At 44.7% G+C, this 27,259-nt stretch overlaps 1 protein-coding gene across 1 annotated transcript in view; it reads left to right on the forward strand.

Moving 5' to 3' along the window:
* ARHGAP31 (Rho GTPase activating protein 31) overlaps positions 1-23,740 on the forward strand; it is a 211,555-nt gene extending 187,815 nt beyond the window's left edge. The window contains exons 8-12 of the mRNA XM_068270859.1: positions 1,490-1,617; positions 7,171-7,230; positions 12,145-12,798; positions 15,089-15,321; positions 19,670-23,740. Of these exons, the coding sequence (XP_068126960.1) occupies positions 1,490-1,617; positions 7,171-7,230; positions 12,145-12,798; positions 15,089-15,321; positions 19,670-21,868 (3,274 nt within the window). The 3' untranslated portion in view covers positions 21,869-23,740. The remainder of the gene's footprint in view (positions 1-1,489; positions 1,618-7,170; positions 7,231-12,144; positions 12,799-15,088; positions 15,322-19,669) is intronic.
* Positions 23,741-27,259: the final 3,519 nt, after the last annotated feature.

Genomic DNA, 27,259 nt, shown 5'->3' on the forward strand with positions numbered 1-27,259 from the left:
TCACTGGGATGAAGTTCAATCCTTGTTAAAGTTCACCTTTAAATGTGGCCAAAAATTATTAACATAATTACTATTCTTTATCCTGAACACTAAATGTAAAAAGGGCACTAATAACGAACAAAAAACAATCCACTGAGGCCTTGTTCAGACTATACGTGCTGCTGTGGGCATTTCGGCAGTGCGTATAGTGTGCGACACGCAAGAACGGTAGAAGGGCATAGACAGCCCTTCTACGTCCCCATCATATGTGTGCTATTGCACTGCTGCATGCATTTTTCAGGAATCGCAGCGCTGACCCATTCATTGTAGTGAATGGGATCAGCAGCGCATAGTAGCGCAGATGGCATTCCGATTGCACGGCCATCTGCACTGAATGATGTGAACCAGGCCTGAAAAGTAAAGATTTCACTGAATATAGTTTTAAAAAAAAACTGTTTCACTTACCTGGGGCTTCTGCAAGCCTCCAGCAGCCGTCCTATCCTGTGCCGGTCCTCCACGATCCTCTGTTCCCCGCTGCTGCTTAGTTTCTTGACTTGTAAGTCAAGGGGCCACTGCACCTGCGTAGCCCTGGCAAGTGTATCCTTTTTTACGCATTGACGTCTGCAATAGTGCTATTGCGGACTGGAACGCAAAGAAGGATATGCATGGCCAGAGCCGCGCAGGCGCAGCAGCTCGGCAATGAAACTGAAAGTAGCTGGCAGCAGGAGGATCGTGGAGTACCGGCGTGGGACAGGACGGTTGCTGGGGGCTTGCAGAAGCCCCAGGTAAGTGAAACAGTTTGTTTAAAAATTCAGTTCCTCTTTAAAGTTTTGTTTTTGTCCAGATTTGGGCCACCGCATCATGGGGGTCCTGTTGAAATCCTGGCACCTTCTCTATGAGACGTTTCCTCATGTGGTGCTGTCTTGTTTGTACGGAACATACTGCAGGGTGGAAGAAGGGCTGAAGATGACAGGGGAAGGGGACCAAAAGGAGTGCAGTTAGGCCTGGCACACGTTGTGATCTGCAGTTACTGCTGGTCTTGTCAGGGCTGGTGCACACCGAGCGGGTTTTTTGGCGCTTTTACAGATGCTGGCGGCTGCGGATACGCTTGGTTAATGTATCTCAATGGGGTGGTTCACACCAGGGCGGGAGTTTTTTTGCAGAAACGCATACTCCTGGGGTGAGGCATTTTTTGGATTGCGGAGGTGTTTCTGCCTCCAATGTAAAGTATTGGAAAACCGCAAACTGCTCTGAAAAACGGCAGTTCAGAGCGGTTTTACAGGCGTTTTTGTTACAGAAGCTGTTCAGTAACAGCTTTACTGTAACAATATATGAAATATGGTACACTGAAATCCGCAGCAGCAATCCGCAAAACGCCTCATAAAAGTAAAAAAAAGCGGTTTAAAATCTGCTAGCATTTTGCGGAGCTGCTAGCAGGTTTTGGTGTGCCCCAGGCCTTAGAGATTTACTGAGAGACTAAGGTGTTGTCTATCCTCGTGTTTCTCTACAGAAGGAAGCTGTCCACCAAGTCCAAGAAATGGAAATCCATCTTTAACCTGGGGCGGTCCGGAACCGAGTCCAAGTCCAAGTTAAGCCGGAATGGAAGCGTGTTTGTGAGAGGACCGAAAGAGATGGGCGGTATGTATGCAGCTTGGCTTCCATGTGCTTTCAAGCGGAACATGGTTACCTTGAGGTCAGGCAAACTATTTGCAGGTTGGGCAACCCATGTCGACGTTCGACCCTCCAGCCTCTTCTGCAGCCCAGCCTACAGCTGACCCCTAAAGGCGACCATTAATGGTACAATTTGTCCTTCAGATTCAATCTTTTAACACAATTATTATGATCAAATTGTATAGAAAACTGTGCCGTGTGCTGCGCAAATCATTGTGAAATGATTCTTTGGTAGGTTGGAAAAGGAAGACATATCAATCCGAAAGTTGAGTTTTATGTTCGAATCGGAATGTAAAACCTTCTTAAATCCTTCCGGTAATGGGAACAATCGATAATTACGGTACCTTCCGATTAGTTTCGATAGTTCAAATAGCATCAAAAGATCGAATCTGAAGGAAAAATTGTACCGTTAACCTTAAAGTGGATCTGAGATAAACTTTTACTCATTGCATAATTGTGCCCCTTACATATAGTTTATAGGGCATTCCTCAAGCCAAATACTTTTTTGTTTTTGTTTTAATACCCTAATTCCCTATAAACTAAACAAGCCTTTCCCACAGCTCCTCCAGCACCTAGGCATTCTGAGTCCCATGCAGCAAGTGCTCATGGGAGGTCAGTCTAGGGAGGAGGAGGTTTTTCCCGAAGGTTGGGGAGGAGGCGTTACCAGCCAGATTTCAGAGGCAAGGTGGCTGAGAGAGGAGGAGAGGGGAGTGGAGTTTTCACAGACTTAAGGGAGGAGATACAGAGCAGCTTGGCTGTGTAATGATCATAAGCAGAACATGGCTGCTCTCATTGTATCAGAGGAAAAAATAATCATATACTGTTGAAGCTGTTTGCAGCTAGATTTGCTGTGTAAACTATCTAAACGTTAGATAATATATTTAGACAAGTTACTTGTTATAGTTGGTTTTTCATCTCGGATCCACTTTATTCAATCTTGATTGTACAATCTTGTCCACTTTTATCTCCTCTATGCAGTATGAACATGCATAGATTTGTTAAAAATTACTGTAGATTGTACAACCAAGATTGTATACTGGATAGGCACCTTTATAGTTGTACAAGTCGAGCATGAGACAAGTGACAGTTGTACACATCTAGTTTATAATTTTCATAGAAGGGTTGCAGTGGGTGGGCCATGGAACACTCAGAATACAATAAAGATCTCGGACTATACCACCAACTGCAAAAAAAAAAGTCTTCAAAACGAATTAGAAACAGAGATCTGCAGCTGCAGCACAGACATGTCTACACACATATGTGAGGCGGGGGGACCTCATCAGGGACATCTCTGTAATTGCAGTCATATTCTACTATGAAGATATCCATATTTGGCATATACTGCAGGAGATAAATATTGGTAATAGTACTGATTGACCTATCCATTTGGCTCCTCCCATGTGAGCAGTTCGCTAAGTTTAATAGGAACTTTACCGAACGATAGTAGTAGGAGGGAAAAAATATAAATCAAGTCATTGCAAAGTGAGAAGTTAAAAAATAGACGCTAGATCCAGAAGTGATTGATACTGGCTGTTCAATTTGTTCGTGTTGTTTGATTTGATTCACCTCAAGCCTGCAGCCTTCATGGGGTGGAGCAATGAAGGAAACTTGCTGTGACAATGCAGGGATCCAGTGGCATAACAATAGGGGATGCAGAGGGTTCCCAAGGGGCCCTCCTACATCTGCAGTATTAGCTCTCTATTACAATACAACAATACAATACAATAACATTTCTATAGCGCTTTTCTCCCATAGGACTCAAAGCGCTTAGGCTCTCTCAGATTCAGTAATTAGTAGGATGAAGTATTCACACAACAAAAGTTATATTTCTGCAAATGCCAAACTGAACAGGTGGGTTTTCAGTCTGGATTTAAACACGTCCAGGGATGGAGCTGTCCTGATCTGTTGAGGTAAGGAGTTCCAAAACGTAGGGGCAGCATGACAGAAGGCTCTGGGACCAAAAGTTTCCAAGTGGACTCTGGGTATGACTAGATTATTAGAACCTGTTGATCTGAGAATGCGGGGATTGCTACGCAGCTGCAACATATCTTTCATGTATCCAGGGCCTAAATTATTCAGGGATTTAAATGTCAGTAGGCCGATCTTGAATAGGACCCTCCATTCTATAGGTAGCCAGTGAAGGGAGTGCAGGACTGGCATTATGTGGCAGTGACAGGGTTGGTTGGTTAGCAGTCTGGCAGCAGTATTCTGTATCAGCTGTAGTCGGTACAAGACCTTTTTTGGAAGGCCAGTGTAGAGAGCATTGCAGTAGTCCAGTCGGGATGTGATGAAGGCGTGGACTAAGGTTGGCAGATCTTCTGGGGGTATGAGGTGCTTGATTTTTGCAATGTTCTTCAGGTGAAAATAGGATGATTTCACCACAGCAGAGATTTGAGTTCTGAAGTTTAAATCCCAATCAATTAGAACTCCCAGGCTACGCACATGATCAGAGCTGCGCAGATCCGTGCCTCCTATTCCCAGTGGTGAAGACTGCAAGTTAAGTTGTTTTGTTATCATGCTCTGCCCTCCTATCAGAAGGACTTCAGTTTTGTCTGCATTTAGTTTCAGCCAGTTGTCATTCATCCATTGCTGTAGTTCACGTAAGCAGGCGTTTATAGTTAGAGTTGGGTCTGTCACACCAGGCTTGAAGGAAAGATATAGTTGAGTGTCGTCTGCATAGCAGTGGTATGTCAGGCCATGTTTTTGGATTAGTTTTCCCAGCGGTAACATGTAAATCGTGAAAAGCAGGGGAGAGAGGATTGAGCCCTGGGGCACCCCATACCTAAGTGATACAGGGGTGGACAGGAAGGGCCCCATAGACACTTTGTGGGTTCTGCCACTCAAGAAGGATTGGAACCACTGAAGAACTATGCCATCAATGCCGCAGTATTCCTGTAGCCTGTTTATCAAGATGTCATGGTCAACTGTATCAAAGGCTGCAGAAAGGTCTAGCAGTATGAGGATGGAGCACTCTCCTCTGTCTCTTGCCATGAGCAGGTGGTTGCATATTTGGATGAGGGCCGTTTCAGTGCTGTGGTGTTTCCTGAAGCCAGACTGGAATGGGTCATAACTGTTGTTTTGTAGGATTTTGGCTTCTAGCTGGAGGTAAACAGCTTTTTCAATTAGCTTGCCCAGAAAGGGAAGGTTAGAGACAGGTCTGTAGCTGGTCATTGCATCTGGGTCCAGGGAGGGTTTTTTGAGGAGAGGCCTGATGATTGCTTCCTTCAGTAAAGCAGGAAATATCCCTGATTTTAAGGAACAGTTAACAATTTTTAGGAATACCGGTACGAACAGGTCGGGGCAGTTCAACATGAACTGTGTTGGGCCAGGATCCAGGTCACAGGTAGTTAGGCGGACGTGAAGGAGGATGCTTGATGTGACTTCTTCATCAATTTCTTTGAAGTTTGACCAAGGTGTTACATTGTCTCTGCTAATGGTCTTCGGCGCTATATTAGGCTCAGATGCTGTAAGTTGGATGGCGGACCTTATAGCGGAGACTTTGTCTGTGAAGAAATGGGCAAATTGGTGACAGAGGTCCTTTGAAGACTCGATGTTAAGTTTTTGACATGCCGGGTTGCAGAGTTTTTCCACTGTGCGGAACAGTTGGGCTGGTTTGTTAACTGCATTTGCAATCTCTTTTGGTCCTGTGCTGGTAATAATCACATCTATAGATGCTTTGAATAGTAGTAATCATTAACAAACTGTTCCCCATCCCCTTCTTGCACCTCTGACACTGTGGTTGTTCTTGGCAGGTTTTGGTGCGCCGTATCAATTGTTATGTATAGAGCACATGGGGGAACGGGGGGTGCAATGTAAAATTTGCACTGGGGCCCAAAGGTCCTTAGCTATGCCACTGTCAGGGGCCGTGCCTTGCCCTGATGTAAAGGGGTGTGGCTTAAAAGGTGGATATAATAAGGGAGGGATAGTGGGAAAACATTGTATTGCTGGGAAGAGCAGTACAAAAACCAAGCCATGATGTCGATAAATGCTTCAAAGGTGTTAATACTTCATAAGAATGATGCCACCCTCAAATTTGTTTGCAGTACCGCCTTCATTGTGTGTCAGCCCATGCCCCGCCCCTCTGCATCCACCTTTACAGACACCCCCATTGTGAATTATGTATTTTCTTCGCCCTCCATCCAATGGCTCCCAATATAAATGGAGCAAGCCACCATTTTCAATGCAAGGCTGACCCCCCCCTCCCCCCCTCCACACACACACCCTCCAGTGTCTGGCATGGAGCTTGCTCCGCCTCAGAGAATCAGGAAAGAGTTAGGGGCAGAGCAATAATATGCAACTTACAATCTTAAAGTGAACCAGAGGCGAAGCACCCTCATGTATTTACCATATATATCAATGGGGACTTTAGAGAAAACACCTACCCTGCTCTCTGTTTCATGTTTAACTGTTCAGCTTGCTTTTAATCAGCCCTGATAAAATCCCCGACTGAGCATTCAGTCTGGCTTTGTTCAGGAATCTTTATAGCTGAGTCGGTGTTCTCTGGTGTCTTTTCAAGCCCAAGCCTGCCCCCTTGTGGCTCTGCTCAGGAATCATTATAGCAGAGTCATTATAACAAAGCCAGACTGAATGCTCAGTCTGGGATTTTATTTGGGCTGATTAGAAGCAAGCTGAACAGTTAAAAATGAAACAGAGAGCAGGGTAGGTGTTTTCTCTGATGTTCCCACTGATATATATGGTAAAATACATGAGGATGCTTCGTCATTGGTTCACTGTGGAGAAAGGACAGAAGACTGAGTGGGGAAATTATGATTTGAAGAAAACAAATGCTTTCCTCACAGCTGTTCAGGAATAGGCGTGTTAAAGAATACTTAAATTATACATGTCAGTTTGCTTTAAACCTAATAAGTTGCGAAGATATATTAATTACACATGATAAAGTATGATTTTCTCACCCCTGGAGTCCGTATTCCACAAATGGTCTTGAAATCTCCGCCCCATTTCTCAAATTGGGCAATTTTTTTCTTTCCAAACCATTGGTGCAAAGGATGCTGTGGTATTGATGTTATAACTCCACCCCTCCATGCCCTGCTCCCAGCCCACAACCACTGTGAAAAGAGATGTAATCTAATCCAGGTAGACTGACATGTGGAGTAAGGCAAACAGACATGATAAAACAGGCTGCAGCAGTTCTCCTGTCTCCCGCCTCTCCTACCCACTGTGAAAATAGATGTAATTTGATCCAGGCAGGCAGAGGGCAAGAGAGGGAGGGGCAGGAGAGGGCACCAGGCTGGAGTGGAGGACACGATGTTGAGGGTGTACTTGCAAGGCATCAGCATGAGGAGAAAGATGGAGGTGCTACTACAGATATAAATGTGAGTCTGCTCTATCCACTACAATGTACCAGATGTAAACTTTATATGTCCATCTAATTGTACACAGTGCATAGACTACATACATATATTGCCATTCAAATTTTTTTTTTTAGATGGAGGTAGTCTTTAATGTTGTATTGTCAATATACAGATGCATCAAACTGACGCCAAATGTTAATCTTTACAGAGAAAGCCACGATACGGCCGGCCAAGAGTATGGACTCCCTGTGCTCCCTGCCTGTGGATGGTGAGTATACCGCCAATGAGAGAAGCTGAAAGAAATGTCTACTGTTCTGTCATATAGCTTGTTTATCTCTTTGTTTTATTCAGCACTAAAGTTAATGTTTTAACCACTTCAGCACCACAGGGTTTTTTGCTTAAAAACCAGAGCAATTTTCACATTTCAGCGCTCCTCCCATTCATTCACCAATAACTTTATTGCTACTTATTAGATGTAAATGATCTATATCTTGTTTTTTTTTTGCCACAAATTATGCTTTGTGAGGGTGATATTTGCTTTTAGTAATTATGCTATTATCTGTGCATTTTAAAGGGAAAAATGAGAAAAAAAAGAAAAAATACACTATTTCTCCATTTCCATGCACTATAGTTTTCAAATAAACAATGTTACCATAGGTAAAACCCACACATTGTATTTGCTAATTTGTCCTGGTTATCTCAACATTTAAATAATGTTCCTAGTACAATGTATGGCGATAATATATTAATTTCTGGTTTGTGTTTTTTGTTTTCTCATTGTACTCTATCAGTAATTAAAAGCCCTTATCTTCATGATTAACAGTAATACACTCTCATGGCATACATATTTTAAAAGCTAAGTCCCTAGGGTAACTATGTATTCTCTTTTCAATGCTGTCACTTTTTTTTTTTTTTACAAGTATTTATTTAGGGGTTTAGAGTACATGAAAATTACAGTTTCATTGCTTTTCATTCAGTTTTCCGGTAAAAAAAAATCACATGACTTATCCCTCAGTTGTCAAACAACACAAAATCTATTCTCTCACTTGTCACGGTTAAAATGATACCCTATATACATAATCAGATAGCTTATTGGGCATACAGCACACTGTTTACCACAACCACGCATATTTACTCCCCTAAACTTCAGATGAAGTTTTGTGGGGAGTAGATAAGCGTAGCAAGGGAGGTGAAGTGGTTAATGAGGCAACTATGAAACACCACGTGATTATGTACTGCAATAAGACGGTGCTCAGTTCAGAGCAGGCCCTCTACGTGTGGCAGCCTTGTAGAACAGTTTTTATTAGGAGGTCAGCTTACAAATGCTGCAGACTGACTTACACAGGAGGAACACACCAAATTTCCTTCCCATCTTAATAAATCAGACAGGATTTTTTGGGGTAATTGAGCAGCATGCATATTTAATGCATACTGTATTAAATTGGAAGTGGCCAATAAAATGCACTTCCTGACTTTTTTGATTGACTTTGTTCCAAGTTGCAGATAACTTACAGTATTTTAGCTCTCTGAGACAGGGGACAGGCTGTATCATTGAGCTGTGACAAAACGATGAACCTGCTTTTTTTTTTAAGCTTAACAACATAACGTAAAACTGTGAGATATCTAAAAGTCATTTTAGGACCAGAAGGAAAGGTACAATTGTTTATCTCGTCAGTTTATTTTCACCTAAGGCCCACTGCAAGCTATTAATGGCCCAATGCTGTCTGATCTGTGCAGTTGGAGAGCCGCTTTAAAGAGACTCTGTAACAAATGTTTCAGCCTTAGTTCTTCTATCCTATAAGTTCCTATGCCTGTTCTAATCTGCTCTGGCTTACTGCAGTCTCTCCTAACTGCACTGTCTCTGTAATAAATCAATGTATCTTTCCTCTGTCCTGTTTGTCGGGCTAAGGCTTGATTGTGTGGAATGTGCAGGGCTGCTTGTGATTGGTAGAAGCGATACACACCCTCTGCAGGCCTCCTGCACACTCTGAATGACTCACACACTATGCTTAGCTGAGCCTATTAGAAGCTGGTTAGTTTGTTTGTAAACACTGCCTAAAACTGGCAATTACAAGCCAGGATTGCAGCAGAGAGTGGCAGAAACAGCACAGAGGGGCACAGGAGAAAATAATAAATAGAATGGTATGCTTTTTATTGTAAGAATATTAGAGTACAGATTCTCTTTAATATACCGGGAACAGGTGCCAGGCAGTGAAGCGATTTAGACAACTGAATAACAGAGGAATATTGAAACAGCAAATCTGCGTTCTCCTGGTGGGTAAGGTTGACAGGCTGTCAGCGGGATAATGTATAGGACGCTGTTATGGTAAGCAGCAATCCATATTTCTGTAGCCCGGGCCGGCAGTGATGGATCTCACGCGCTAAGCTCCGCCACGGCCATGTTTTAGCACAAACCCGGCATAATTGAAGTGGCATCTTCATCTCGGTTTCATAGGCTGATTAAAAATGGATGATACGTGTAGGATATACAACTCGACAGCCAAACGTGCCGCAGATCAGCAGAGTGCATCAATAAAGCATGATGATGAATGGAGAGCGCTCACGGGTGTGTTCAGAGCGCAACGCTGGCCAGGTGGCGGGTTTAAATAAGTTTCTTGTGGCAGATCAAATGGCCATTTTTAAAGAAAGCTGTATTTTTTCAAAGACCTTTGGGATTTTCATAGCATAAACTTGGCAACCAGAAATGTGAGCATCTTTGAGTCGTTATAAGTTTGATTTTTTTCCCTGCCTACGCAGTAATTGGCTATTATGGCCTACGCTGATCATACCCTCTTTCCCCGAAATTAAGACATCTCCCAAAAGTAAGCCCTAGCAAGAACTTCAAGCATGCTTGAAATATAAGCCCTATCCCGATAGCCCTAGCGGCAGTAAGGGGAAAAAGTATGGCAACTTGTGTTATTACTGGAGACAATGGTCTCACATGGCTCCGTCCTTTGGCCAATCACTGCACTCGCTGCTGCTCAGAGAGTGCTTAATTCTTCCCCTTAGGCTGAAGCTTGGGGACACAGCAGCATGGAGCTGGGGGATAGCATAGATGAGGGGGACATCGGAGGACAGGGAACACAGGAGGACTCAGGGACAGAGGGAAACACCAGGAGAACACTAAAGGTACAAGGTGGACACAAGGGCACATGAGGTGGATCCAGCAGAGGAACAACTGCCACAGACGGGACGGCAGGAGAACACTGAGTAGGAAGGAACTTGTGTGTTTATAGAAACATCCCCTGAATATAAATCCTAGCACATCTTTTGGAGCAAAAATTAATATAAGACACTGTCTTATTTCGGGGGGAAACACGGGTAGCCATGTTTCCTGTCCACCCACTTGACCATTGAAGCGGAAGGGTGGCTTATAGTCATGTGGGTGCCAAAAGGCACGCCCCCCTCTGTGTCACATGCCTTTTCCTCCATAGTTTCATTGTTTTGATTGAAAAGAGACATCCGTCCATCAAGTCTAACCAGAATAATAAAATAAATATGGTAAACGTTAGGTACCTTTGTGTCCTGCACCGTGACATTCCCCAGTTGATCCCGGGGAAGGCAAAATAACCCTTACAAGGCTTTGGGCAAATAAACCTTTAAAGGAAACCCGATATGGAAATAAACTGATGAGATATACAATTGTATCTGTCCTCCTCTTCCTAGAAATTACTTTTTTTTTTAGACCTCTCATGTTTTTATTTTATGTATAAACATTTACAAAGTAAATGTAATGTTTTGTCTCTGCTCAACTGCAGTGTCTCAAGAGTTCCAGAGTGAAATATATGAACTATTGACCTTGTTATCTGTTCCTTTCAGTCAGAAGCCCAGTTATCTGCTTAAGCAGGCCATACACTGGCTCGATTCCCGGCCGTTTCGACAGCAGATTCGATCCTGGGATCGAATCTGCTGCCAATCGTTTGCGGTAAACGCAGCCGCCGATCCGATTTCCTCCCGAAATCGGATCGGTCCGTCGATCGCGCCGTGCGGGAAATTACCCTCGATCGCCCGCGGGTAAAATGCGCGTCGCTAGCGGCGGCCGATCCGATCAAGTATACATTACCTGAGGCTGGCTCCCGGGCGTCTTCTCCACGCTGCACGGCTCTGTTCCGGCTCCATCCATCCCGGCGCTTCCTGTGTCACTGCAGTGACCAGGAAGTTCAAATAGAGGGCACTCTATTTGAACTTCCTGGTCACGGAGTAACACAGGAAGCGCCGTAATGGAGCCGGAACAGAGCCGTGCAATGCGGAGAAGATGCCCGGGAGCCAGCGTCAGGTAATGTATACGGGGGGGGGGGGGGGGGACAGGCGGCAGGAGCAGCTCAGCAGATGGTGAATCGGTTTCAGGCTGAAATCGATTCACAATCTGTTTGCAGTAAAGGCAGCCATACGATCCCTCTCTGATCAGATTCGATCAGATAGGGATCTGTCAGCTGGTCGATCTAATGGCACATCGACCAGTGTATGGCCACCTTTAGGAAAGTGTTTTATAGCTGTAATCAGTGAGGGACAATATAGCCTGGTTGGGTCCCTGAAGATAAACTGTCAGTTCCGTAGCTGGATATTAACTCTTTCAGGCAGGGATAAAAGAAAAGGAGCACAACATACAGTAGGTGCTTGAGTTCTTGACACTGATATACACATGTCTATTTCAACACCAAGCTAAATAAGTCCAGTTTGTCCAACCTTTCTTGGTAAGTGAGACCTTCCACCCCTCTGATTAATTTAGTTGTCTGTCTTTGTATTTGTTTTAGTATGTTAATGTCCTTCCTATAGTATGGTGCATCATAGGAGGTTCGTGCAGGGGGCTTAGGGTTAGGCGTCAGGTAGGAAGTTTGTGCTGGGGCGCAGTTATGGTTAGGCGTAAGGTAGGACAATTGTGCGGGGGGAGGAATTCGGTTTAGCTGTCGAGGGGATTTTTGTGTGAGAGTATACTTAGGATTAGCCATAGTAAAATATTGGTATGTATTTTATTATTGGGATTACTGGGCAAATTTTCATGCACCTTTTTTTGATGGACACAGTAATTGAGTATTCCCTTTAGTAGACACTGGTTTAAGTTTGAAACAAGTTGAGTATTAGGTGATTTTTTATTTTTTTTGTATGTCCGTCTAAAACATTAAAAACCCTTCTTTGGATTTTCCGTTTGTGAGTCATCTCTTCTCTCTATGTTTTCCTGTAGGTGAGGATGAGAAAGCCAGCCGCTTCAAGAGGCCGGTGGGCACCGGTGGCTTTTTCATACCCGTCCTCAAATCCCGAGCCACCGGCACAGGAAGCACTTACGATGTTAGCAAGCAGGACAATGAGTGGGAGGGTGAAGAAGTAGCCGGGGCTACTGGAGGCTCTAACCAAGAGAAACCCACCAAAACCTCGCAGGCCAAGCAACCTCCAGAGCAGATGAAGGTCTTCCGAATCGGGGATGATTTCGAGAATGAGCAGAACTCTCCGAAAGGCAGAAAGATGTTTTATGGTGCCAACGATGGCTCCTCCAAATCTGGCTTCCCCGGCAGCCTCTTCCCCTTGGAAGCCTCTCCGAGACACCAGAGGAAAGCCTTGAACATCTCAGAACCCTTTGCGGTGTCCGTTCCTCTAAGAGTTTCGGCAGTTATCAGCACCAACAGCACTCCGTGCCGACTCAACTCAAAGGAGCGCCCTCTCCTCTCCAGCCTGGAAGAGCTCCCTCTGCTGGAACCTGACACAGGGCCCAAATCTCCAGACTCAAGTGGCAAATCTGGACTTAAGACTGGAGCCCGATCTCCGGACCTCCCCGAACCAGTGAAGATACTTGAGCCCAGGGCGGCATGCCTGAAGGATCTAAGCCAGGAGTACTTTGAAGGTAAAGAGTTAGGAAGAGACAGCTACGTTAGACTTCACAGTACTTGCACATATCTGTGAGGTTGAAAACTTTGTTATATGTCTCAGTTTTATCGTAAATCAGATGTGTGTGGTTTCAGTATTGTTTAAAGAGACACTGTAGGGGGGTCGGGGGAAAATGAGTTGAAGTTACCCGGGGCTTCTAATGGTCCCCCGCAGACATCCTGTGCCCGCGCAGCCACTCCCCAATGCTCCGGCCCCGCCTCTGATTCACTTCTGGAATTTCAGACTTTAAAGTCTGAAAACCACTGCGCCTGCGTTGCCGTGTCCTCGCTCTCGCTGATGTCACCAGGAGCGCACTGGGGAGGCCCAGTATGGTCTGTGCCTGCGCCGTACGCTCCTGGTGACATCAGCAGGAGCGAGGACACGGCAACGCAGGCGCAGGGGTTTTCTGACTTTAAAGTCTGAAATTCCAGAAGTGAACCAGAGGCGGGGCCAGAGCATCGGTGAGTGGCTGCGCGGGCACAGGATGTCTGCGGGGGACCATTATAAGCCCCGGGTAACTTCAACTCATTTTCCCCCGACCCCCCTACAGTATCCCTTTAAAGGGACTCAGAGCTGAACAACATAAAAACATATACATACCTGGGGCTTCCTCCAGCCTCATACGCTCCGATCGCTCCCACCCCTCCTTCCTCCGCTGCCCGCAGCTTCGGGAATCGGGTCGCCGTCACTTCTGTCAGTCGGAGCCAGTGTGACATAAGAGAAGTGTGTGGTTTGCGTATCTCTCCAGCAGCTGGTGGAGGGATACGTAGAGGGCACACTTCTTGTACTCTAGACTGGCTCCGACTGACGGAAGTGACGGGACTCTGTTCCCAAAGCTGCGGGCAGCGGAGGAAGGCGGGGTGGGAGCGATCCAAGCGGATGGTGCTGGAGGAAGCCCCAGTTATGTATAAAACTTTTTATGTTGTTCAGCTCTGGTACACTTTAAGTGCTAGTTCTTTGTTTTTACAATTGCACTTTATAGTAATGCAATTATAAATTCAAGTGTCATAAAGGCATTTGCTTTCATCTGCCAGGCAAATTATTATTTCTGTGTAATATAACTTGCACCTTATGAGGTTAATCTCTACTCTGAGTGCACTGCGTTGTGTGACTGCAGAACACCAGTAACTGTTTGTTCAGTAGAATTAACGTGAAGTCCCAAATCCCCGACTCCTCAAACTCATAGGTGAGAATTGTGATGCTACTACAACAAAGGGAATTGCCTTTTTTCTCCTGAAGTATGTCCTAGGAGAAAAATGTTCACTTTCTCTTTAAAATAACTTTTCAGCACTTTACAATTGAAAAGGTACCCAAAAGTTTGTGTAAAAGTGCTATCAAAATTATTTTGAGTATTTTCTTGCTTGCTGGGGGCTTAAAAGGCATTTTATGACGAGGTGTGAAAATATCACCTAGGAGAAAACTAAGGAGAAAAAGTGAGCAGGGCCCTTGTGAATAAAATGCATTTTAAAGAAATACTTTAGGGGGGTCGGGGGAAAATGAGTTGAACTTACCCGGGGCTTCTAATGGTCCCCCGCAGACATCCTGTGCCCACGCAGCCACTCACCGATGCTCCGGCCCCGCCTCCGGTTCACTTCTGGAATTTGAGACTTTAAAGTCAGAAAACCACTTCGCCTGCGTTGCCGTGTCCTCGATCCCGCTGATGTCACCAGGAGCGTACTGGGCAGACCCAGTATGTTCTGTGTCTGCGCAGTACACTCCTGGTGACATCAGCGGGATTGAGGACACGGCAACGCAGGCGCAGTGGTTTTCTGACTTTAAAGTCTGAAATTCCAGAAGTGAACCGGAGGCGGGGCCGGAGCATCGGTGAGTTGCTGCGCGGGCACAGGATGTCTGCGGGGGACCGTTAGAAGCCCCGGGTAAGTTCAACTCATTTTCCCCCGACCCCCCTACAGTATCCCTTTAAGGCAATGGTGCAAATGCAATTGACTTTTTTTCTCCTATGATTTCACCTAGGAGATACATTTGCATCTTCTCGTTAGAATAACTTATCAGCATTTTGCAACTGAAAAATCACCAAAAGTAGTAGGAAAATAACTTTCAACATTATTTTATGTAGTTGCTTGCTGGGGGTTTAAAAAGGCATTTTATTGTCAAGGTGTAAACATGTAAACTTGTCAAAATCTAAGGAGATAAAATGAATTGCATAAGGGCCTGTGTGTATTAGGTTTTTAGTACACCAGGCTTGCAGTGTTGGTGGAGACCTTGTTGAATTGTCTTCTCACGGATGACTTGTCTTGGTCCTGCAGAGGATAACAGAACGCTGACTCTGAAGGAGATCTTACTGGAAATGTCTCAGCTGCCGGACATTCTGCCCATCTCAGCGGTGGATCGGAAGCCGGAATACACCTTCGTCTCTATCAACAAGCTGCATGAAGCCATACGGTTGGAACCCAACAAACCGGCAGAGGCTGAAGCCATCAAGACCCCACCGGAAGTCAGCCCAGCCAATGACGTGGAGCACCTGTTCCCCAACGAGCAGGTAAGTTCATGCACCATAATGTCACCACTATCAGTAAAGAGACCTGCCCACAAGATTGATGTCTTGGACAGAGTGCCGTGCAGGCAGCACCGAGGTGTAGTGGTTATCACTGAATTTTAATGTTATCCCTGTGCCTGTGTCAGTTTCCTCCAGGCTCTCTGGTTTCCTCCCACACCCCAAAACACACAGATAAGTTAATTGACTCCCCCCTAAATAATTGTCCCTAGACTACGATGGACACATAATTGTGGTAGGGATTAGATTGTGAGCTCCTTTGAGGGACAGTTGGTGACAAGACTATACTCGGAAGATGTCAGCACTATATAAATACTAACTAATAATAGTGATTACACATAGGGCCTAATTTAATGGGGTTCTTCAGGCCTGGAGAGTATCAGAAAGTGTCATAAGAAGGCCAACGACCAGTACAAAGTCAGCTAAGACAGTTAGGCCTTGATTCACTAACTGGCACTAAGTCGGTTACTGTGCCTTATCACTTAGTGGGCACAAACTACAGCGCTAACCTTCTCTGAGGTTAGTGTGCCTTAAGTAGCTTTGTGCACACTAAAAGATGCACAAAGCTACATCGCGCACTGCACCGCGCACAGCGTAATGCATCGATCTTTGCGCACGATGCGACTATAACGTCGCACCCGCTATACTGTATATGATGCGACCATAGGGTCTCATAGGATGCGACGATAATGGTGCACTGATGCGCCGTTTAGGTCGCATCATGTATGGTATAGCGGGTGCGATGTTATCGTGCAGTGCGCAGTGTAGCTTTGTGCATCTTTTAGTGTGCACAAAGCTACTTAAGGGGCACTAACCTCAGATAAGGCACACTACCCTCAGATAAGGCACACTAATCGGCTTAGCGCCGGTTAGTGAATCAAGCCCTTAGTGGCCACTGCAACAAAGCCGTGCTGCTGCTGATAACCACATCAATTGCAACCTCTGGTCAGGAAGAGTAGCAGGCACAGGTTATGTTTCAATAATTGCAGCTGATATATTGTACCATCAATGCAGATAAATACAGAGGCTAAAGGGGGACTCCATCGGGGGCCTCATCTGCCTTTATCTGCATCGGTGATACAATATATCAGCTGCAATTCTTTAAAGAGAAACTGTAACAAAAAAAACAGCCCCTGGGGGGTACTTAGCTCGGGAGGGGGATTCTAATGAGTCTTCCCCCGTCCCCCTAAGCCTCAGGGATCCTGCGCTGGCAGCCCACGAATATACAGCCAACAAGGAGGCAGGCTGTGCTGCAATATTTACCCACCGTGATCCGGCACAGGTGGAAATAGTGCTGCCCGATCGGGTCCGCACTACTGCACAGGTGTGAGGGGGTCTGCTCAGGGCCGGATTTACCATTAGGCACTCTAGGCACATGCCTACAGGTGCCTGATGATGGAAAGGCGGCTCACTCCCATCCCCTAGTGCTTTCCTCCCTCCTTCCCTATAGATTTCCAAGCAGATTGTAAATGAGAGGTTACTCCCCCAGCACATGGAATGGGAGGAGCTGCTGTACATGGATGATACACATGGAAGAGGGGGCTGCACATGGAATGGGAGGGAGGCTGCTGTACATGGATGATACACATGGAAGAGGGGGCTGCACATGGAATGGGAGGGAGGCTGCTGTACATGGATGATACACATGGTAGAGGGGGCTGCACATGGAATGGGAGGGGGCTGCTGTACATGGATGTTACACATGGAAGAGGGGGCTGCACATGGAATGGGAGGGGGCTGCTGTACATGGATGATACACATGGAAGAGGGAGCTGCACATGGAATGGGAGGGGGCTGCTGTACATGGATGTTACACATGGGAGAGGGGGCTGCACATGGAATGGGAGAGGGGCCGCTGTACATGGATGTTACACATGGAAGAGGGAGCTGCACATGGAATGGGAGGGGCTGCTGTACATGGATGATACACATGGAGGAGGGGGCTGCACATGGAATGGGAGGGGCTGCTGTACATGGATGTTACACATGGAAGAGGGGGCTGCACATGGAATGGGAGAGGCTGCTGTACATGGATGATACACATGGAAGAGGGGGCTGCACATGGAATGGGAGGGAGGCTGCTGTAGATGGATAATACACATGGAAGAGGGGGCTGCACATGGAATGGGAGGGGGCTGCTGTACATGGATGATACACATGGTAGAGGGGGCTGCACATGGAATGGGAGGGGGCTGCTGTACATGGATGTTACACATGGAAGAGGGAGCTGCACATGGAATGGGAGGGGGCTGCTGTACATGGATGTTACACATGGGAGAGGGGGCTGCACATGGAATGGGAGGGAGGCTGCTGTACATGGATGATACACATGGGAGAGGGGCTGCACATGGAATGGGAGGGGCTGCTGTACATGGATGATACACATGGAAGAGGGGGCTGCACATGGGAGGGAGGCTGCTGTACATGGATGTTACACATAGAAGAGGGGGCTGCACATGGAATGGGAGGGAGGCTGCTGTACATGGATAATACACATGGAAGAGGGGGCTGCACATGGAATGGGAGGGAGGCTGCTGTACATGGATGATACACATGGAAGAGGGGGCTGCACATGGAATGGGAGGGAGGCTGCTGTACATGGATGTTAAACATGGAAGAGGGGGCTGCACATGGAATGGGAGGGGGCTGCTGTACATCGATGATACACATGGAAGAGGGGGCTGCACATGGAATGGGAGGGGCTGCTGTACATGGATGTTACACATGGAAGAGGGGGCTGCACATGGAATGGGAGAGGCTGCTGTACATGGATGATACACATGGAAGAGGGGGCTGCACATGGAATGGGAGGGAGGCTGCTGTACATGGATAATACACATGGAAGAGGGGGCTGCACATGGAATGGGAGGGGGCTGCTGTACATGGATGATACACATGGAAGAGGAGGCTGCACATGGAATGGGAGGGGCTGCTGTACATGGATGGTACACATGGAAGAGGGGGCTGCACATGGAATGGGAGAGGCTGCTGTACATGGATGATACTTATGGAAGAGGAGGCTGCACATGGAATGGGAGGGGGCTGCTGTATATGGATGTTACACATGGAGGAAGGGGCTGCACATGGAATGGGAGGGAGGCTGCTGTACTTGGATGATACACATAGAAGAGGGAGGAATTGGAGGGGGCTGATGTACATGTTACACATAGAAGAGGAGGCTGCACATGGAATGGGAGGGAGGCTGCTGTACATGGATGTTACACATAGAAGAGGGAGGAATGGGAGGGGGCTGCTGTACATGGATGTTACACATAGAAGAGGGAGGAATGGGAGGGGGCTGCTGTACATGGATGTTACACATAGAAGAGGGGGCTGCACATGGAATGGGAGCCACAAGAAAGTTAGCCTAGGGAGTAAAAAAACCTATAAATCTGGCCCTGCCAAATAGAGAACATACTATGGATAACAATTCTGCCATTGAAAAGAAAAAAAAGGTCTGTGATTGTGAGTCTTCAGGTCCTTAGGAATGGATATAGATAACAATAGCTGTTCCTGCAGGCAGCTTGTGGTACAGAGCGATGATACAGCTACAGATGTCCCATTGTCTGACAGGTCCTCTTTACAGCATTCCCTTTCTTAGCATGACCAGAACGTCAGTAACCTTTGTAACACTTTTATGTTTAGCATGATCTATCGGACTTATTGTGGAACACAGACTAATAAAGGTCAGCAGTGCTGTTAAGGTGTCAGATCTGACAGCGTTTCCCGTTGTGTTCTATCCGCAGGATGTTCGGTAAAAAGAATATAATTAAAGTAAATGTCAAGTGTTTTGCTGAGGGCCAAATTATCGACATGATTTATGACTTATTTTACTATAAGGTGGGAATTCAGAGTTTTTTTTAGTTGTTTTTTCGTTTCGTTTTTTTATACAACTGGAAGAAAAATTGAGAGAAATTAAAGGGACAGTCCACTTTGAAAACAAAGCCAGTCTTCTCAGTTGAGATCTGTACATCACAAGGGATTTTGCAAAAGGTTTGTCTGCAGAGACTGTCACATGCACAGCTTAGCCTTCCTGCCTGAGTTTTGAGTGTGTCTGTTTTCTGATTAGTGCACGGGAGATGCCTCCAGAGTTGCAATGCTTTTTGAGCTGTGCAAATAATTACACATGCTGGAAGAGGAGAGTTCCTGGGGCAATAGTGGACTGTCAATAATTTAACACTTAAAGGGCCACTTTTGGGGGTAATATTTGTTTTCAGTAATTAAAATTTCTATGAATTTTAAATGGAAAAATAAGAGAAAAAACGCTTACATCATTGAGTTTCGCCATTATTTTATTTTAATCTTTCCATCACTGTTTTTGTGTTTCTCATAGGAGGATGACGCCACAGTCACTCTGCTGGATCCACTTTGGTCAGATATTCAGCAAGAGTTGAAAATTATTGAGTCAGAAGAAGACCTTTCCTCTGCTCCGGAAGCCTCCACAGATTCTAAGGACGGTTCCTCACCTCCGTCCCCAAGCCAAAAGTCACCGAAAGATGATGACGTTTTAGATGTAGTACCAAGTTTCAGTGTAGAGCAGGAGATCCCTCACTCGATAGATGCAAGTGTTAGTAGCACGGCAGAAGAAGTCAAAGACCAACTAGAAACTGTTACAGAACTGGAAGATGTCAGCACCCTACCTCAAGAAACCCATGAATGTACAGCACAAGAGGAAACACTTCTGGATGGCCAAGATTCAAAGTCCATCAGCGAGGCTCCAACTGAGGAAACTCCACTACCTGTTATGAAGTCTGTGCCCGTTAAAAAAGAGAGAAAGATTTCTGTTCCAACAGAAGGTGAGCCGGTGGGTCAAAGTGAAGATAATTTGCAAGTGGTCTCTGATATAGATGGAGAAAAAGAAGATATAGATGATAGGTCCGAAGAAAGAAAGTCAAGTGAGTCCTTAGATAATGATGACGATGTTGGAGTAGACAGTGCTCAAACATTTGAGCTTGAAGACCTTTGGGAAGACCACGAGTGGGTAACAAGCCCACTGCACTCCCCGAAATTGAAGAATGTTGGAGAAGCAGGACTACCAGCCGTACCACCAAGGAGGAGGGGGACTACAGGGGAACTATTTAAAAGGCCGGAGTTTACACGTAGCTTATCCCTGGACAGCAAAGACACTCGGACGAGTCAATGGACACTGAAAATCGCTGAGATTAAAGCAGATGGTGGTTCGTTCATTAGATCAAGGACTGAGCAATTGTTTAACCGACACCTACAAAATGAACCACAACAAAGCCCAATGATACCAAAACTTCCTGAACTCACGGTAGTTGGCAAAGTTGGCAATGAAGTTGATTCATTGCTTAAAACTGAACACACTGACCGTAGACCATGTATGAAGCCTGTGATTGACATTTCATGGACAAAGGTCAATGAGTTTGTGAACACTACACCTGCATCTCCAAGAATGCCATTCAATTCCTTAGATACTCCACCTAATATTGATACCAAGGAAATAAAACATTTGCCCAGTGTCTGTAATAAACATGAAGAAAGTGAGAACACAACTGTTGACAAAGAAGGATCACCAGAAAAGTCTAAAAGTCAACCTTCTTCCTTATGTCTAGAGTCAATTCCTTCATCTGGAGTTATTTTTAACTTTGAAAATGCACCTGCTGAGGCAAAGCCTGGTCAGACCCATCAGTCAGCAGTGACCACTACAATCTCGTTGTATGACCGGTCAAAAAGCTTGAATGAAAGAACACTATCTCACCAAAGCAATGAACTTGATTACTCGGCTACCAATCATACTCCAATGGGCCGACGTAACTCTGCTCCAGTGAGTGTATCAGCCGTGAGAGCTTCATTTATGATCAAAATGTGCCAAGCCAAAGCTGTCCCAGTTATCCCACCGAAAGTTCAGTACACCCAAATTCCACAACCACTACAGGTATTCAATTCTGATTCAGAAATTCCTCCTGAGAAGATAGAAGTGGTTAGTGAACCGGACTTGACGCCGGCTCAGACTTTACCTCATGCTGCAGGACAAACTGACATTCCAAAGACCCCGAAGGCTGAGGTGAAAGCTGTGGAAGAGAAGGAGAACAGCGACCCAGTTTCAGCAGACATAGCCCATCATTCCAGTTTGAACTCCTCCTCAGACAGCAACCGCGGTGCTTCTCAAGATGCCCCAGTTTTGCGTCGGAAAAGGATATCAGATGGTGGGGCTTCTGGGGACACACCTTCATTATCCAAAATGGATAGACCTTCAGGAATTTCTAAGTCCTTTAGATCGCGACCGGGAAGGCCGCAAAGTCTCATACTCTTTAGCCCACCTTTTCCCATTATGGACCATCCTTCAGTTGATTCCAGAATTTTACTTTCCCCCATTAAAAGTCCGACTCAGACCTCACCACAGGACTCCACGTGTGATAACCTGAGGACTCCAGATGGGGTCATTCTCAGGAATAAAATGACAATCCCGAAGAACGGCCAAAGACTAGAGACCTCAACCAGTTGCTTCTACCAACCTCAACGGAGGTCTGTCATCTTGGACAGTCGAAGTGGTAGACAAATTGAGTAACAGCTACAAACCAGGACATACAGAATGTTATTTGCAGGACAGAGCATCTTTTTTTTGTTTATAGATCGCTGCTGCCAATCATTTTTCCTGGATGTTGCGCAGTAAATGTTTTACGTCAACCTGTATCTTATAAGGTTTGTGAAAACGATTTGTAAATATGCAACCAAAATTTAAGAGAATCAGGAGTCTGGTCCGTAAGTCTTGAATCTTGTCAAGGAGGATTTTTTTGTGTTTTTTTTTTCTACATAATGACTAGCAGTTATTGTATTTTTACAGTTTATTTTTAATAGTAAGCTTATTCTACGGCTGCAGTGCAGTTCGCCCAGTCTGACTGATCCAAAGAGAGCAAAATCAAAAAGTTGGCAGAAATTTTACAGCAATACCAATTACTATAATTTATAAGAAGCAACATAAAAGTCTATTGATTACTTTAGTGCTACCAAATAATTCTAAAATGAGTATGAGTGAAAAATGTGAAATCTAAAGGTGGCCATACATGGTACAATTTTTCAATTAGATAATTTAGTTTGATTATTCCGTTAGATCGAATATAAAGATTTTTCCAGCATGTCCGATCATTTTTCCCGAAAAAACGGGATAATCGTTCGAATTTCTTGATCGAAAAAAAAATATTTTCAACTTTCATTCAATTCGATCATTTAGATCAAATAAACGGGAAAATCGAACGTTTTTATTGTATTGTGTATGGGCACCATAAGCTTGACAGCACTTTCCAAAAAGCTAACTTATTTGATTAAGTTATTTTTTTTTCTATTCATTGCCTATTTTCAATAGAAGCAGCCATATTATAAGTGTGTCTTTTGTTAAAAAAATGTCCCTAAAATAATATGAAGAATATATTGTTTGACATATAGGCAGTATTATAGTTTCTCATACATATTTCCTTGTCTGTGCTAATAAAAATGTGTTTATGAATATTTTTACACAGATCTTAATAGATTTTCACAGAAATCCTAATCTGGAGCCCTTCCCCAACACATTTTTATTTTTCAAGGAGCTGTAAAACTGTAACAGTAGGACAGTTAAGATCACTCCGATTTGACTTCTCTCTACATTAGGGGCTGATTAGTTTACAACGGATACAGCTGAAGTAAATGCCTGGATACAGCTGAAGTAAATGCCTAAAATGGGAGGGTGTTACAAAGAGCTGAATAGACTATGCAGCAGAGAGATTTGGTGCTTGGTCCTCCTCGGGTGATAGGTAGGTAGGGTCAGTGAGATGCAAATAATTTTGAGATGGAGCATCATTATGCATTTTTTAATGCAAATTTATACAGATTGAACATGAACCAATCAGATCTTGCTGAAGTAAAATTCAATTAGTCCATTTTGAAGCTGAATACATTTGCATGCAAAATGTGCATAATACTGCATCAACTTGAAATTATTTGCATCTAATTGACCGTCCCTAGTTGTGGGAATAGAAAGCTTAGCCCCCTTTAAACATTCCTGTAATACCTAAACAATTACATAAATTCTGGTGACAGAAACAGTCAGGGCTGTTGAGACAACAGCCTAACCTTTGAAAAATGAAGACCCTAACAGCTAAATATGGCTGCCTCCACCGTTTTTAAATAACATCCATCATTCAATTAATTAAACAAAATATACTGTATATGCTCGCATATAAGCCGACCCGCATATAAGCCGAGGTACCCACTTTTCCCTCAGTGGACTCGCATATAAGCCCCCTACCTGGAATAGCCCCCCCCCACTCACACACACACACACAGTAGCCAAATGTGCCCCCAGTGCAAGTCATCCCTCCTCCCCATAGCAAGATGTGCCCCAAGGATGATACAGCTGTGTCTTTGGATGCCACTAGATGGCAGGGCCGGCCCTAGACTTTTTGCCGCCTGAGGCAAAATTAGAAAAAATCGCGCCCCCCCCCCCCCCCCAGCCGTGGGGGGGGGGGGTGCCGAGCTGGAGGGGTAGCGGGCATAAAGGGGGTATTGGGCCTAGTGGCGGGGAGGGGGGTCGGACTCCCCCCTCCCTCGCCTGGGTCCCCCGATCTGCGCTCCTCCTCCAGCGTAAAGTACCAGGCAGCCAGCGTGCATATCATTAAGAGGCAGCGGGCGGGGGAATCACTCACCTCTTCCGCGTTCCATCGTGCGCTCCACTGACGTCACTTCCTGCAAGGCCGTCCACTTACAATACAGTGGGCGGCGTTGCCGGAAGTGACGTCAGTGGAGCACGCGATGGACCGCGGAAGAGGTGAGTGATTCCCCCGCCCGTTGCCTCTTCGTCATATGCACGCTGGCTGGTACTTTACGCTGGAGGAGGAGCGCAGATCGGGGGACCCAGGCGAGGAAGGGGGGGTCCGACCCCCCTCCCCGCCGCTAGGCCCAATACCCCCTTTATGCCCGCTACCCCTCCAGCTCGGCGGTCGGCCCCAGCGTCCATGGAGAGGCGGGTGCCGCCCCCGCAGATTTGCCGCCTGAGGCAAATGTATCACCCCGCCTCATGAGCGGGCCGGCCCTGCTAGATGGCATCATAGATATGAGAGACAGCGATTGCCACACAGGAAGTATCCCTAATCATTGCACCGCTGACACATTGCTTGCACACTCCAATTCACAAGCCAAGGCACACAGGTAGTCTTGAGCAGCGCACTCTGCACACCATATTGCAGGGGATGGAGGGCAGGGAGTCAGCTGGTAAGAGCAGGATTACTAGTGCACAATCCTTACACACCTCTGCCAGTAACAAAACCTGCTCCACCAGCCGTTCTGCCCCACTGACTCGCATATAAGCCGAGGGGGTAACTTTGCAGCACATTTTTTGTGCTGAAAAATTAGACTTATATGCGAGTATATACAGTATGTATCCTTATTTTTAGGCAAGATTTGCTCAGTTGTGTCTCATCTGAGTCCCTGATCTGAGAGCTGTAATACGTTAAAGTGTACCCGAGGTGACAGGTGACATGATGAGATAAACGTGTGTATGTACAGTACTAAACATTAATAACCAGGCTGTTTTACATACTTTATTTTGCTGCCTCAAATAGTTAATTTCTAGGATTGGAAGTGACAGCTTCTGTCTTGTTGGTAGTTTGTCGGGAATATAGTAAAGCTAATTACAGCCATACAAGTTTTCCTGGCAGAATACAACTTCTGAGGGCAGGGAGAGATAAATTACATGAACTATTGACCTTTTTCTAACTCTGGGACACTTATTAGGCTGCCACTGATTAGAGACGGTAAAACGTTCAACCTACATTGTAAATGTTTAAATATACATAAAGAATACATATAAATAAAGGAAACTGTGGGATGCTTAAAAAAAGTCATTTTTAGGAGTAGGAGGATAAATACAATTGTTTATCTCAACAGTTTATTTTCACCTTGGGTTCACGTTAAGCATTGAACATGTCAACTTAAATGTATTATTGATAGATGGTGCAGTCCTGAATCTGATTGTCTCTCAGGAAAACTACACCCAGTGGGGGAAATACATGGGCAAAATAGGAGATCAGATTCTAGCCTAAAATTTTTGCTAACATGATGGCTGTGGCTGTTTAAATTGCGAAGACTTTTTTTTTTTTTTGCCACTACATTCCTTGCTGACGTTCGGCCCTTGTGAGATCTTCGCAAAGTCAAGCAAGATAAACTCAAGTCTGCCGCCTCCATAATGCAAAGTAAATATTGGTAGAGTTGGGTACACGGCTGCATAGATTTCACTACTGGGGTCCCCAAGGGGAGTCTGTGCATCAGTCAGATTTTTATCACCAGCCAAATTCTGAAGTATCCACTTTATGTGGCACAGAACAATACATTAACATGGAATTCCAGACAAGTCTTATGTGCTGTGATTTTACAGGGCTGTTAAAGAGGAACTCCAGTGAAAATAATGTAATACAAAAAGTACTTCATTTTTACAATAATTATGTATAAATGATTTAGTCAGTGTTTGTCCATTGTAAAAATCTTTTAAATCCCTGATTTACATACTGACATTTATTACATGATGACATTTTTACTGTTGGCAGGTGATGTAGCTGCTGCATGTTTTTTTGGCAGTTGGAAACAGCTGTAAACAGCTTTTTCCCACAATGCAACAAGGTTCACAGACAGGAAACTGCCAGGAGTACCATGGTCCTCAGAGTTTCTTGTGGGAGGGGTTTCACCACAATATCAGCCATACAGAGCCCCCTGATGGTCTGTTTGTGAAAAGGAATAGATTTCTCATGTAAAAGGGGGTATCAGCTCTTTATTGGGATAAAGTTCAATTCTTGGTCGGAGTTTCTCTTTAAGCACCTCAAGCCTGGTTTTGGACACACCTCTCGTTGTCTCATGCTGAGCAAGGTTTGCTTGTGTCACCACATCACCCCTCCCCTTTTCTCTCATACTTCTTATGCACAAACACTGCATCATAGGAAGCACACTTCAGTATTTGTGAGACTGCAATTAAAAAAAAAATATTAAAATTTAGATTTTTTTTAAAAAAATGTAACATTTTAAACAGAGATTGTCAGAATGGTAGTTTATATGTTTAGCATAATGTTTTTCTGTTTCCTTTTTTTTTCTACAGTGAAGATTGAAAATGAAAAAAAAAAACTTACATGTCACAAAGCTAAAAAAAATCAAACAAACAAACAAGCAAAAAAAATGGCTTTTATTCCTGTAGGAAAGTCCCCCAAAAAGTGGGGTATGGCTGTATTATATGTACACAGGTAAAGAATGAGTATACTATCTCACTAGATCTGTAACTATTTTTGTTGTATCTAAGCTGTTTTGCTGAAACGTATTTGTATAATAATATAAATATGAAGAATATAAGTAAATATATATAAAAAGAACTGAGGGATGTGAAGAACACCTTCAAAACTGGACCAGAAATTATGCAGAAAGAGGTGCTAATTTAATTCTTTTTTCTTAATGCATCATTTGCTTTCTAATAAAACTGGAATCTGTAAACGGAATATTAAGGCTTTCCTCGGGGGTGGGATCTTATGCAAACTCATGTCCAACCCCTGAAGAAGCAAACAGAACCCTCCCCCTTGCCAGGTCAGGGGTTTCTGTGCATTGCAGGTAAGTATAACCACGACTGTTAGCTGTTTGGTTATTTCTTTGCAATTTCCTGTTATGTACTTTCAGTCCAGTTTGTTACTGCAGTTCGGTCTGGAAAATAAACACTTTTTATATTTAAAATAAAAAATATTCTCTTTCATTTTGTTTCATTCAAAAATGGACCCTATGAGTACATATGTGAATTCAATATAATATTCCAACCGTGGAACAAATACATTGGTGAGTTTCTATTTTTTTGTAAAATATAGAAACATAAAAAAAAAATGCTTTGACGTCAACAAAGTACACAACATTTGCATGATTTTGAGAATTTTTCCTAGGGAGTCAGTGGGCTTGAAAT

This window comes from Hyperolius riggenbachi, chromosome 2, assembly GCF_040937935.1.
Source record: "Hyperolius riggenbachi isolate aHypRig1 chromosome 2, aHypRig1.pri, whole genome shotgun sequence".
NCBI lineage: Eukaryota > Metazoa > Chordata > Amphibia > Anura > Hyperoliidae > Hyperolius > Hyperolius riggenbachi.